Here is a 13,248-nt window from a genome sequence, read left to right as displayed (position 1 = left end):
ATTGGATTCCGATTAGTTTCCCAAATTCCATTTTCTCCCTTTTGTATTTTTCAGGTTTTCGCTCTCAGAAATTAGACTTTTTTTGGTAAGCATTATGGCGATCGGTTCTCTAATCACATGACATGGCTGGGAAAAAAAACTATAACCCAGTTTAACTAACAGTTCACACAATTCAAAATGTGCCCCTAACTAGATGGTCATTTTCAATCAAGAAAAATAGTGGCACTTGCTTTAACTCTTTAAGACTATTTTTGTGGTAGTGGAAGAAGTTTAAAACGTTTTACTTAAGATAAGCATTTAAATATAGTCAAAGTTAAATGTAGTAAAATAATTGATCGGATTACTTTGATAGACTACTAGATCAGCCTTATTACTTTGGATTGTAGGGCAGTTAAATCACACATTTCATCAAACATAACTACACTCTGACTACTACACTTTCATACACTCTGCTACTAGAAAATCACAGAATATTCAAACTGTAATAAAAGACAGAAGACAATGAGGCAGTGTTGAAGTCCTCTCTGGGCTGGAGGGGTATCAGTGGGAAGAGGTACCCATTGGCCGGAAAGGCGGAACCCTTTCCCTGGGAGAACTTCTTCCCCAGGGGACACACTAGTTAACTGAGCATAGCACACATTGGGCCCTATAAAATCATTGGATTTTTTTTTTTTCGATTAGTTTCCCAAATTCCATTTTCTCCCTTTGGTATTTTTCAGGTTTTCGCTCTCAGAAATCACACCATTTAATTTTTTTTATTTTTTTTACACATAACAACAAAAATTGATGTTCCAAGTCCACAACAATGCTTGAACCACATCAGGGCACCACTTTTGAGGTCTGTGAAAAATAGAAAATAATTTAGATTTTTGGGTGTAGTTACCCTTTAATGCAACTGTGCACCAGGAAGAGACTGTTCTTTGGTTAGTGTTGTTTCTGTGGCGCTCTGATTGCAGAATTTTCAAAACAAATGGCCACTGGATTGATGCAAATATTCATATCATTCTGCCAGGTTATAGGCTACTTTGTAGTTAACATTTAATTGAGAAGGTTTTGGGAAAAGCCTTTCTATCTCTACCAGAAGAAGTTTATCATTACCCTCATTGCTAATGGCTACACAAAGTGTAGACATATGCACGCACACACACACACTCCTTTTCCAACTCAGAAAGTTGCTGGATAATACGAATCATATTCTGACTGAACAGAATAGGCTACACACGCTCATTCAAATTCAAATATCTAAACTACAGTTGTTGCGTGTGAAAAGGTTTCACGTACAAAAAATAAAAAGTCAATGTGCATCAGCGTTTCATCTTTCCCTACTCTCGCTTCGCTTGTTAGATATTAAGCACATTGATAGTTCGCTAGCAAACCTCTCCTGTTGATGTACTGTATCATAGCAGCAGGCTAACAGGAGGCAGCAGCAGTCTAAATGATCAGATCGAAACATGCGATGAGAAGTGATCAAGTGAAATATGAAGCAAGTGAACGGAGACAGCTTCACTCTATCCAATCAGAACAGCAGGATCAACATACAGCCCTCCCTTCTCTTTACAGACAGGCAACTAGCCAGTTGAGGTATGTACAGCACCGTGCTGAGGAGGACGACACGCTGTTGCCTTGGCTGCCACCTCTGGAGTAGTAGCTGCTTTCTTGTTGTTCACAATTCTTCATCCACCCTTTTCACCCTCTGCTTTACTTTCCCTGAGAGTGTGAGTATCCATAGCAACGACTTAATGAAGAGACATGAGAGAGTTGTTAGCTGAAGTTAGCCAGCTAATTTTCTCCACTCATCTCAAACAGCAGATACTTCTGTTCTGATTCCAGATTTGAATAGCAGAGAAGTAGAGGAAGATATCAAATGCCCAACGTGTCTAACTTGTTGAGAAACTGGTCAGCTGATTTGTGTCAAAAGTTGCAGTGAATGGAATGTTAGAAGTCTGGAAGTTGATATTGTCACAATGGGATCTTTAGAAATCCCATGGAATTGAATGAAGATGGGAAATAAAATAGTTTCATTTAAAAAAAAGACTTTTTAAACTATCAAAAAGTTGTATGCAAGCACTCAGCAGGTCTTAAAGTTTGAATGATGTTTCTAGGGTAATCTACCTATACAAACTACACAAAAATGCATATGAGTACAGACCTTGTAAAAGGCCGCGTAAAATGTGGTGTCAGTGGTGTTAAAGAAAGCAATGTGTTGTCACATTTTAAAACATTATAATAAAAAATTACTTGTTACAGCATAGTTAATGTATAGGAATAGATTGCACATAATTCACCAGTCATTCAAATTAAATATGTTTCTTGTATTTGTAGCTACTCAGTGCCACACCAATATAAAATACTGAATAATCCATATTTTTGTTTCTCACAAAAGTAAATATTCATGTGAATTAGACAATAGAAGACCTAACAAAACAGACTAAGGGAACCTGATTGATTTAATATTCAAAACACAGTAACACCTTACATGAACTTGCTCTTATGTCAGTGTAGATTTAAATGCATAGTAATAGTAGTAGAGTTGAGCGGTTTCTGTTACTACACAAGTGAAATAAACTCAACCCCATCACTACGCAATTACAATGCAATTCATGAAGTACTGTGCTATAACATGTAACTACAATGCTACTAGTGTAATTAATGACACGGTTACTTCACAGGTATAAGAGCAAATTAATGTAAATTGTTACCCAAAACACATACATCAATAGATAGAAATACATTGATAGATTTTAAAAAAAATACTATATTTTAGTTGCAAAACACAAATATAAATGTTATGATCTAGATATTATTTTGCCACATAAATACAATATGGAACAATATGTCGTTTTATACATCTTAGGTATGAGAAGAAAGTAAAGTGTCACATTTATTTTGACATAGAGTGACTGAACTGTTAGCAGTCCTGGGGAGTAGTTCCACTACATTTAATTCAGTTAGTCATTTACCTATATTTTGTAGTAACTACATTCAAATCTTTGAAGTGTCTTTGGTAGTTAATTACTTGTTTTAGCCATGTAGCTATCTACTGGAACTGCCCACTACATTCATTCAACTCCCCCCTATTTATTTATCTCTCCCTGGCCACTGGGCTAAGCCAAAGCACTCACTCTGACTGTCACACAGATCTCACTACACTGTTAACATCTGACTCCACAGTGATGTGTTCTTGCACTAATTTTTCTTAACTGTGTAGTCGATGACATTTCAGATTTAGATATGATAGTTTTTTACAAAGTAGTTTGTATGTAGTGAACTACTTTGTTAAAGTAACTATTAAAGTCAACTATATTTTTCTTTAGGGTAGCGTATTCAATCAGATCCGCTTTAGCCGACATCCGCATAGCAGTTGTTCAGGCAGTGTCGGAGGTGGAACTGCGTTAGAGCAGATCCTGGCATTATACCTGAAGGGGACATTGCTATTGGCTGCACGGAGTCGCATTAAGAGAAATCTCATGCGAGCCTTATTTACAAGTTCGAAACACGGAATGTGAGATGTGATCTACACCTCGATTCAACTGATAGAAATCCTCATTATTTTCTTTAGGCTAATGATATTCAATTTGAGAGTCATTATTTCTATATAGCCTACACTTTGTCATTCTGAATATCTAACTTGAGTGACAATGATGAAGAGTAGCTCTTCACCAATTTGACAGCTCCAACACAGTTACATCTCCGGCACCGTCAAAACATCAGCTATGCAGGTGTCTGCTATCGCCGGTTAACGCTTGATCTGATTGAATCTAGGCCGAAGTGTAGCTTAACCTCTTCCAGTGTGAAGTAATTGATACAAGCTATAAACTATATTTTCAGAGTAGCTTCCCCAACACTGCCTGTTAGTAACCCAGACAGATAGTTATAGTCAGTTATCTAGTTAGCAAAGGGAACAAAACAAAACACAAACGCTTGGCCATTGAAGTGGATATATTCTTCTCTTTGGTAAGTTTAAAGGTGGGTGATAACGTCCAACTAAAGTGCTATACTTTGTGAGCTGGTCAGCTTTTGCATTGCTCTTTGAGGGCTTTGCCTTCTTATCACAGTGACTGACATATCTACTGGGTCACCCTGAGTATAGTCTCTTCCCAGGGTTCAACTAGTATTTGCCTCCGCCATTTTCAGTTCCCCCATTTTGGAATTCTAGTGGTTCTATTGCTCTCTGTGTGTCTTTTGAAGGGCCAGAGGCAGGAAGTTGTTGCGTAGGGGTGTATGGGATTTTAATGTCACACACAGACCCACACATGCAGCCCCATTGTTTGTCGGATTCACCATCAGAAGTGCTCAGTCTTGGGGAGTGTTAAGGAGTCATGACAGTCAAAGTATGTGTGCATCTAGGTGTGCACGTGTATACTGTACATCTCTATGTCTAGGCATAGCCGCCTCTCAGTTCCGCAGGTGGCCGGGGCCCTCTGTTACTACACAGATCCTCCAGGGGGCGCAACAGAGCGTCCTCTCTAGGTTTATAGGGTATTGCGTAGCTGTCCTCCTCCATCAGTATCCGGTTCAACGTCTGCTCGTTGTTAATGTGGCGACGCACCATCAGTACATACTGGCGCCCTTCCTCCAGAGGGGGGCAGTCACACACATTGGGCACCCACAGGAACTCGCGGTGCTCCAGGCGGAAGCGATTGTGGTAGGTGTGGATGATCTGGACATCGTAGCGCGTCTCCGCGCCCCGGTACAGCTTGCTCATGACTTTGGCACGGAACACTGACAACCAATGAAAGACATTATGCTAACACTTTACATAAAGCCAACAGGTATAATGCATTAAAACTTGTAATAACTTACAAGCATGTATGCGCCCTTACAATGTCTTATAATAAGGTTTGTTGTGCCATGCTTGTTTTTCCATGCTGCGATTTTTCAACTGACTTAAAATGTCTGTTTAGGTTTCACCGAATTACATTCGTTCCTTACTTTAAAAAACGATTCAAGTGAGATGTCAACTTGCACCACTATCACCTGATGTTGTAAACTCAAACCCAGCTGTAAACTGGGTCATGTGAATTTAAAGCACACAAGGGTGTTTGAACCACTAACTTTAGGTATTCAAGAAGTTCAGACTTACCGAAGTCTTTCTGGCAGTACTGCCTCTGGCGCTCCCCTCGACCGCGGGCCCGCCTACATTTCCCACAATGCCCTACGGGAGTAGAAAGAGAAGCGGTGAGTTGATTTGAGCACAGATGGTTTTTTATATCAGGGTATTGCACAATGGTTAGGATGGCACAGATGAGTTTCTGAGAGTGAGTAGGGGACTTAAGGATAGTAGAGTAGAGAGTAGGATAGATTAAAGGAAAGAGAAGAGATTAGGACAGATTAAAAGGAAGAGTAGAGAGTAGGATAGATTAAAGGAAAGAGAAGAGATTAGGACAGATTAAAAGGAAGAGTAGAGAGTAGGATAGATTAAAGGAAAGAGAAGAGATTAGGACAGATTAAAAGGAAGAGTAGAGAGTAGGATAGATTAAAGGAAAGAGAAGAGATTAGGACAGATTAAAAGGAAGAGTAGAGAGTAGGATAGATTAAAGGAAAGAGAAGAGATTAGGACATATTAAAAGGAAGAGTAGAGAGTAGGATAGATTAAAGGAAAGAGAAGAGATTAGGACAGATTAAAAGGAAGAGTAGAGAGTAGGATAGATTAAAGGAAAGAGAAGAGATTAGGACAGATTAAAAGGAAGAGTAGAGAGTAGGATTGATTAAAGGAAAGAGAAGAGATTAGGACAGATTAAAAGGAAGAGTAGAGAGTAGGATAGATTAAAGGAAAGATAAGAGATTAGGACAGATTAAAAGGAAGAGTAGAGAGTAGGATAGATTAAAGGAAAGAGAAGAGATTAGGACAGATTAAAAGGAAGAGTAGAGAGTAGGATAGATTAAAGGAAAGATAAGAGATTAGGACAGATTAAAAGGAAGAGTAGAGAGTAGGATAGATTAAAGGAAAGAGAAGAGATTAGGACAGATTAAAAGGAAGAGTAGAGAGTAGGATAGATTAAAGGAAAGAGAAGAGATTAGGACAGATTAAAAGGAAGAGTAGAGAGCAGGACAGATTAAAGGAAAGAGAAGAGCATAGGACAGATTAAAAGGAAGAGTAGAGAACGGGATAGATTAAAGGAAAGAGTAGAGTAGAGAGCAGGACAGATTAAAGGAAAGAGTAGAGTAGAGAACAGATTAAAGAGTAGAGTAGAGATTAAGACAGATGAAAGGAAGAGTAAAGTTAGGACAGATGAAAGGAAGAGTAGAGTAGAGATTAGGACAGATGAAAGGAAGAGTAAAGTAGAGGTTAGGACAGATGAAAGGAAGAGTAGAGTAGAGATTAGGACAGATGAAAGGAAGAGTAAAGTAGAGGTTAGGACAGATGAAAGGAAGAGTAAAGTAGAGATTAGGACAGATGAAAGGAAGAGTAAAGTAGAGGTTAGGACAGATGAAAGGAAGAGTAGAGTAGAGATTAGGACAGATGAAAGGAAGAGTAAAGTAGAGGTTAGTACAGATGAAAGGAAGAGTAGAGTAGAGATTAGGACAGATGAAAGGAAGAGTAAAGTAGAGGTTAGGACAGATGAAAGGAAGAGTAGAGTAGAGATTAGGACAGATGAAAGGAAGAGTAAAGTAGAGGTTAGGACAGATGAAAGGAATAGTAGAGTAGAGATTAGGACAGATGAAAGGAAGAGTAAAGTAGAGGTTAGGACAGATGAAAGGAAGAGTAGAGTAGAGATTAGGACAGATGAAAGGAAGAGTAGAGTAGAGATTAGGACAGATGAAATGAAGAGAGTAGGACAGATTAAAAGAAGAGTAGAATGTAGGCTAGATGAAAGGAAAAGTAGAGAGTAGCACAGATTAAAGGAAGAGTAGAGTAGAGAGTAGGATAGATGAAAGGAAGAGAGTAGGACAGACTAAAGGAAGAGTAGAATGTAGGCTAGATGAAAGGAAGAGTAGAGTAGAGAGTAGGACATTAAAGGAAGAGTAGATTAGAGAGTAGGACAGATTAGAGGAAGAGTAGAGTAGGATAGATTAAAGGAAGAGTAGAGTAGGACAGATTAAAGGAAAAGTAGAGTAGGATAGATTAAAGGAAAGAGTAGGGTAGAGGGGGGAGGCAGAGGAGAGAGGATTGTAGCATTTTAGCAAGGCGAGAGTTGAGGTTTAGGGGAGTGGGGGTGAGATAGGGGTTAAAGATTTAGGTGAGGGAGAGATTGAGGTGAGGTGGAGCAAACCTCCTCGGGGTGGTTGGGGTAGTCGGTTCCTCCTGGTCTCATCCCTCTCCAGGCGGGGAAGGACAGGTGGGCGATGGGGCTGGTGAGGGGGTTGTCGAGCTGGGTGGCGAGGGGACTTGATGGGCCAGCCACCTGGAGGAGCTGAGGGACAGTGTGGGAAAAGGTGAGTTACATTATTGAGTATCAACATGCCTTTGGAGTTAGGGCCAGGAGTTTTCATGACCTGACCAAGAAAAGGACCTCAAATGGAACTTTAAGGGATAGTTTACTTATTTATTTGATGTTTGTTTTCTTACCTTAAAAGCAGTCTACGGACAAGGAGTGACTGCAATCCACACTTTGTTTTTGTTAAACTAGCCACTGACAACAAAATGTTAACATGAGCATTTTTTTTACCAAAGCACCATGTCAGTAAATCTCCCCAGTTAAGCATGTTTTACATTTCATGCCCAAATAATTTTTAATCATTAAAAAACAATTCATTGAGGACCACAATCCATTTAAGAGATGAGGGAAAAATATCCTGTGACCCACAAGGTAAATAAGACCATGTTTCTAGACCTAACCCAGTCTTTAGCCACGACTCAAAAGGAACTGACTGCGTGACCCTTTAGTGGATCTAAACCCACCAGTTAGAAAACACTATGCTAGGGGCTAGACTACTTCTCAACCCACCAGTTAGAAAACACTATGCTAGGGGCTAGACTACTTCTCAACCCACCAGTTAGAACACACTATGCTAGGGGCTAGACTACTTCTCAACCCACCAGTTAGAAAACACTATGCTAGGGGCTAGACTACTTCTCAACCCACCAGTTAGAACACACTATGCTAGGGGCTAGACTACTTCTCAACCCACCAGTTAGAAAACACTATGCTAGGGGCTAGACTACTTCTCAACCCACCAGTTAGAAAACACTATGCTAGGGGCTAGACTACTTCTCATCCCACCAGTTAGAACACACTATGCTAGGGGCTAGACTACTTCTCAACCCACCAGTTAGAAAACACTATGCTAGGGGCTAGACTACTTCTCAACCCACCAGTTAGAACACACTATGCTAGGGGCTAGGCTACTTCTCAACCCACCAGTTAGAACACACTATGCTAGGGGCTAGACTACTTCTCAACCCACCAGTTAGAAAACACTATGCTAGGGGCTAGACTACTTCTCAACCCACCAGTTAGAAAACACTATGCTAGGGGCTAGACTACTTCTCAACCCACCAGTTAGAAAACACTATGCTAGGGGCTAGACTACTTCTCAACCCACCAGTTAGAACACACTATGCTAGGGGCTAGACTACTTCTCATCCCACCAGTTAGAAAACACTATGCTAGGGGCTAGACTACTTCTCAACCCACCAGTTAGAACACACTATGCTAGGGGCTAGACTACTTCTCAACCCACCAGTTAGAAAACACTATGCTAGGGGCTAGACTACTTCTCAACCCACCAGTTAGAAAACACTATGCTAGGGGCTAGACTACTTCTCAACCCACCAGTTAGAACACACTATGCTAGGGGCTAGACTACTTCTCAACCCACCAGTTAGAAAACACTATGCTAGGGGCTAGACTACTTCTCAACCCACCAGTTAGAACACACTATGCTAGGGGCTAGACTACTTCTCAACCCACCAGTTAGAACACACTATGCTAGGGGCTAGACTACCTCTCAACCCACCAGTTAGAAAACACTATGCTAGGGGCTAGACTACTTCTCAACCCACCAGTTAGAAAACACTATGCTAGGGGCTAGACTACTTCTCAACCCACCAGTTAGAAAACACTATGCTAGGGGCTAGACTACTTCTCAACCCACCAGTTAGAAAACACTATGCTAGGGGCTAGACTACTTCTCAACCCACCAGTTAGAACACACTATGCTAGGGGCTAGACTACTTCTCAACCCACCAGTTAGAACACACTATGCTAGGGGCTAGACTACTTCTCAACCCACCAGTTAGAACACACTATGCTAGGGGCTAGACTACTTCTCAACCCACCAGTTAGAAAACACTATGCTAGGGGCTAGACTACTTCTCAACCCACCAGTTAGAAAACACTATGCTAGGGGCTAGACTACTTCTCAACCCACCAGTTAGAAAACACTATGCTAGGGGCTAGACTACTTCTCATCCCACCAGTTAGAAAACACTATGCTAGGGGCTAGGCTACTTCTCAACCCACCAGTTAGAACACACTATGCTAGGGGCTAGACTACTTCTCAACCCACCAGTTAGAAAACACTATGCTAGGGGATAGACTACTTCTCAACCCACCAGTTAGAACACACTATGCTAGGGGCTAGACTACTTCTCAACCCACCAGTTAGAACACACTATGCTAGGGGCTAGACTACTTCTCAACCCACCAGTTAGAAAACACTATGCTAGGGGCTAGGCTACTTCTCAACCCACCAGTTAGAAAACACTATGCTAGGGGCTAGACTACTTCTCAACCTACCAGTTAGAAAACACTATGCTACGGGCTAGGCGACTTCTCAACCCACCAGTTAGAAAACACTATGCTAGGGGCTAGGCTACTCCCATTATGTCCTGCACCAAATTACTTGATAAATTACTAAATTATCAAACCTGTTTACTAAATTCTAAAGGATGCTAAAGTCTTAGATAATTGCTTTGTTGAGCAGTACACAGAAATTAGTCAAAACTATGGTTTTGTACCAAGCACCACTATCTCAGCATGGAATATGCGGTGGGTTTTGGGATTAGGAGCGTTATCACTAAACACTTCTAAGATAAGAGGGGGACATTCCACTCCAGAAACTTCATGCCTTGGCTTTATCAGTTATTGTCAGCCAGGTACAGATCAAAGTATAGCAGGTCAGAACAATGTATTCAGTTATATAGGACAAATATAATGATTACCATTGAATGTTGGTTACATTCCAACCAGGGCCAATTTAATAGAAATACAACACTGATTATAAACCTATGATTGAGTTTGCAGTTAATAATTCCCCTCTTATATAAACGGATGTCATAAAACATTCCAGAAGACATGTGCTGCACATTAGCAAGGCACGGTCAGTTTGTAGGCCAGGGGTTTTCAAACTGGGGTCCCTGTCAGCCTCCCAGGCACATGTTGCCCAGGGTTATGAACATACTTTGTAGATGAATAATATTACATAGTGTTCTATTACACCTTCTAAACTTATATCACAGATCCCTTGGCCAAAATGTGTTACCTTTGTTGTTAGTGATATTCATTAAAACCAAATGAAATGTAAAAAAAAAAACTATTTTGAGATCTGGCAGTACCTCTGCTGTACCGGAGGCAGTCAGATCTGAAAATATTAAAAACACATAAACATTTGTTTATTCATTTTACTTGTAGAGCTTGTCGTAATGTGCAGATGTTTTTATACCCCTTGCAGTAATGTTAAGATCCATCTATCTATCCATCTTTCGTGTCCATCTATCTTCCGTATCCATCCATCCATCATCCGTATCCATCCATCCATCATCCGTATCCATCCATCATCCATATCCATCCATCTTCCGTATTCATCCATCCATCCATCTTCCATTTCTATCCATCCATCCATCCATCTTCAGTATCATCCATCCATCCATCCATCCATCTTCCGTATTCATCCTTCCATCATCCGTATTCATCCATCCATCCATCATCCGTATCCATCCATCCATCATCCGTATCCATCCATCCATCTTCCGTATTCATCCATCCATCTTCCGTATTCATCCATCCATCTTCCGTATCCATCATGTATTAAACTTCAGTCACACAAACAGAGGATGAGTGAAACCAGGGGCAGGTTTTCCCATGTAAATGCACACATCACATTAAATGGACATTTTGGACATGAAATTTAACACATGTTAATAATGGGTACATTGACGTCCATTGGCTTTTGCTTAGAAAATGCTAGCTAGCGGTTGGTGACAGTGCCTAGGTAAACAAACCCACAACCTGGATTGCATTTTGTCCTTAGACTTCTTACAAGGTAAGGAAACAAAATGTTATTTTAATTTGGTTGAACTATCCCTTTAACAATGGTCAGCGGTCTTACCCCAGTAGGGTCTTGTGGTGACAGGGGGAGGTCTAGTAGTAGTAGTAGTGGTAGTAGTAGTTGTGGGGTGATCCCAGGGGATGTAGCTAGCAGTGTGGTGAGGCTGGCGTAGCTGACTCCTCCTGCCATGGAACAGAGCGTAGCGGTCTGGAGGGAGCCAATACTCGTATTCTATCCCCGGGTTCCTGTCTGTCACCAACACCTGCAGACACAACCACACAGTGTACAACGGATGTATATTTTAATATATATTGTTTTATAATACCCGGTATATTTTAAGCAATATTGGACATATAACACAAACCCCAGAGATGCCTTATTGCTATTATAAACTAGTTACCAACGTAATTAGAAAAGTATAAAATAAATGTTTTGTCATACCCGTGGTATACGGTCTAATATAACACGTCTGTCAGCCAATCAGTATTCAGGGCTCAAACCACCCACTTTAGAACTGTCAATACCAACAATATACTGAAAAAATATAACATATGGAAGACAACACGTTAAGAAAATATATGTCCGTTACATATAGGAGAGGAGACTGGCTGGTTATTAGGGATCCCCATTAGCTGCTGCCAAGGTAGCAGCTACTCTTCCTGTGGTCCAAACACATTAAGGCACTTACATTACACATAAAACAGTTTATCATATAACAGTATTACACCACTAAATATCTACAATACAAAATGTATAATACCACAATATTACAATGTACGTGTGTGTCAAGAGAGTCTGCGAGCGTGTGTGCGTATGCATGTGTCTGTACCTGTGTGGGTGTCTCTTCACAGTCTCCATTGTTTCATAAGGTGTATTTACCTGATGTGGAATAGTCATGTAGTCATGGCTCTATGTAGTACTGTGAGCCTCCCATAGTCTGTTCTGGACTTGGGGACTGTGAAGAGACCTCTGGTGGTATGTCTTGTGGGGTATGCATGGGTGTCCGAGCTGTGTGCTTGGAGTTTAAACAAACGGCTCGGTACATTCAGCTTGTAAACACTTCTTACAAAAACAAGTAGTGATGAAGTCAATCTCTCTTCCACTTTGAGCCATGAGAGATTGACATGCATATCATTAACGTCAGCTCCCCTTAAGGGCCAGACGTGCTGCCTTATGAGCCAATTGTACTTTTCATAAGTCCCTCTTTGTGGCACCTGACCACACTAGGGTTTGAACAAGTATACTAACAAAGCTATCATTGTGTACCTTAATTAATGAGGTTAGTTTGCAGTCTCTATATACACTGAACAAAAATATACAGTAAACATAACATGTAAAGTGTTGGTCCCATGTTACATGAGCTGAAATAAAAAATCTCAGAAATGTTCCATACACACAAAAATACTTTTTTCTCTAAAACGTTGTGCACAAATTTGTTGACATCCCTGTTAGTGAGCATTTTTCCTTTGTCAAGATAATCCATCCACCAGACAGGTGTGGCATATCAAGAAGCTGATTAAACAGCATGATCATTACACAAGTGCACCTTGTGCTGGGGACAATAAAAGGCCACTAAAATGTGCAGTTCTGTCACACAACACAATGCCACAAATGTCTCAAGTTTTGAAGGCGAGTGCAATTGGCATGTTGACTGCACGAAAGCCCACCAGAGCTGTTGCCAGAGAATTGAATGTTAATTTCTCTAACATAAGCAGCCTCCAACATTGTTTTAGAGAATTTGGTAATACGTCCAACCGGCCACCCAACCACAGATCACGTCGTTGTGTGGGTGAGCGGTTGGCTGATGTGAACAGACTGCCCCATGGTGGCAGTGGGGTTAAGGTATGGACAGGCATAAGCTACGGACATCGAACACAATAGCATTTTATCAATGGCAATTTGAATGCATAAAAATACCGTAACGAGATCCTAAGGCCTATTGTGAGAACCATTTCTTTCTTTCCTTCCCGTCATGTGAAATCCAGAGATTAGGGCCTAATGAATCTATTTAAATTGACTTCCTCATATGAACTG

The 13,248-nt window shown here is 40.7% G+C and overlaps 1 protein-coding gene across 5 annotated transcripts in view; it reads right to left on the bottom strand.

The window, feature by feature from the left end:
• Positions 1-2,206: 2,206 nt before the first annotated feature.
• Positions 2,207-13,248, bottom strand: part of LOC110506161 (ADAMTS-like protein 5) — a 70,912-nt gene continuing 59,870 nt past the window's right edge. For 3 of the 5 annotated variants that reach the window (XM_090222788.1, XM_090222789.1, XM_090222790.1), the window contains exons 10-13: positions 11,275-11,476; positions 7,215-7,355; positions 5,084-5,155; positions 2,207-4,722 (exon numbers count right to left, since the gene is read on the bottom strand). In XM_090222788.1, the coding sequence (XP_090078914.1) occupies positions 4,379-4,722; positions 5,084-5,155; positions 7,215-7,355; positions 11,275-11,476 (759 nt within the window). In that variant the 3' untranslated portion in view covers positions 2,207-4,378. Of the gene's footprint in view, positions 4,723-5,083; positions 5,156-7,214; positions 10,979-11,274; positions 11,477-13,248 lie in introns of all 5 variants that reach the window. The other 2 variants (XR_016492325.1, XR_016492326.1) reach the window with 1 other exon arrangement.

The sequence above is a fragment of the Oncorhynchus mykiss genome, chromosome 26, assembly GCF_057628025.1.
Source record: "Oncorhynchus mykiss isolate SJ-2025 chromosome 26, ASM5762802v1, whole genome shotgun sequence".
Lineage (NCBI taxonomy): Eukaryota > Metazoa > Chordata > Actinopteri > Salmoniformes > Salmonidae > Oncorhynchus > Oncorhynchus mykiss.
The sequence above is the reverse complement of the archived record's forward strand: the minus strand, read 5'-3'. Positions and strand labels throughout refer to the sequence as shown.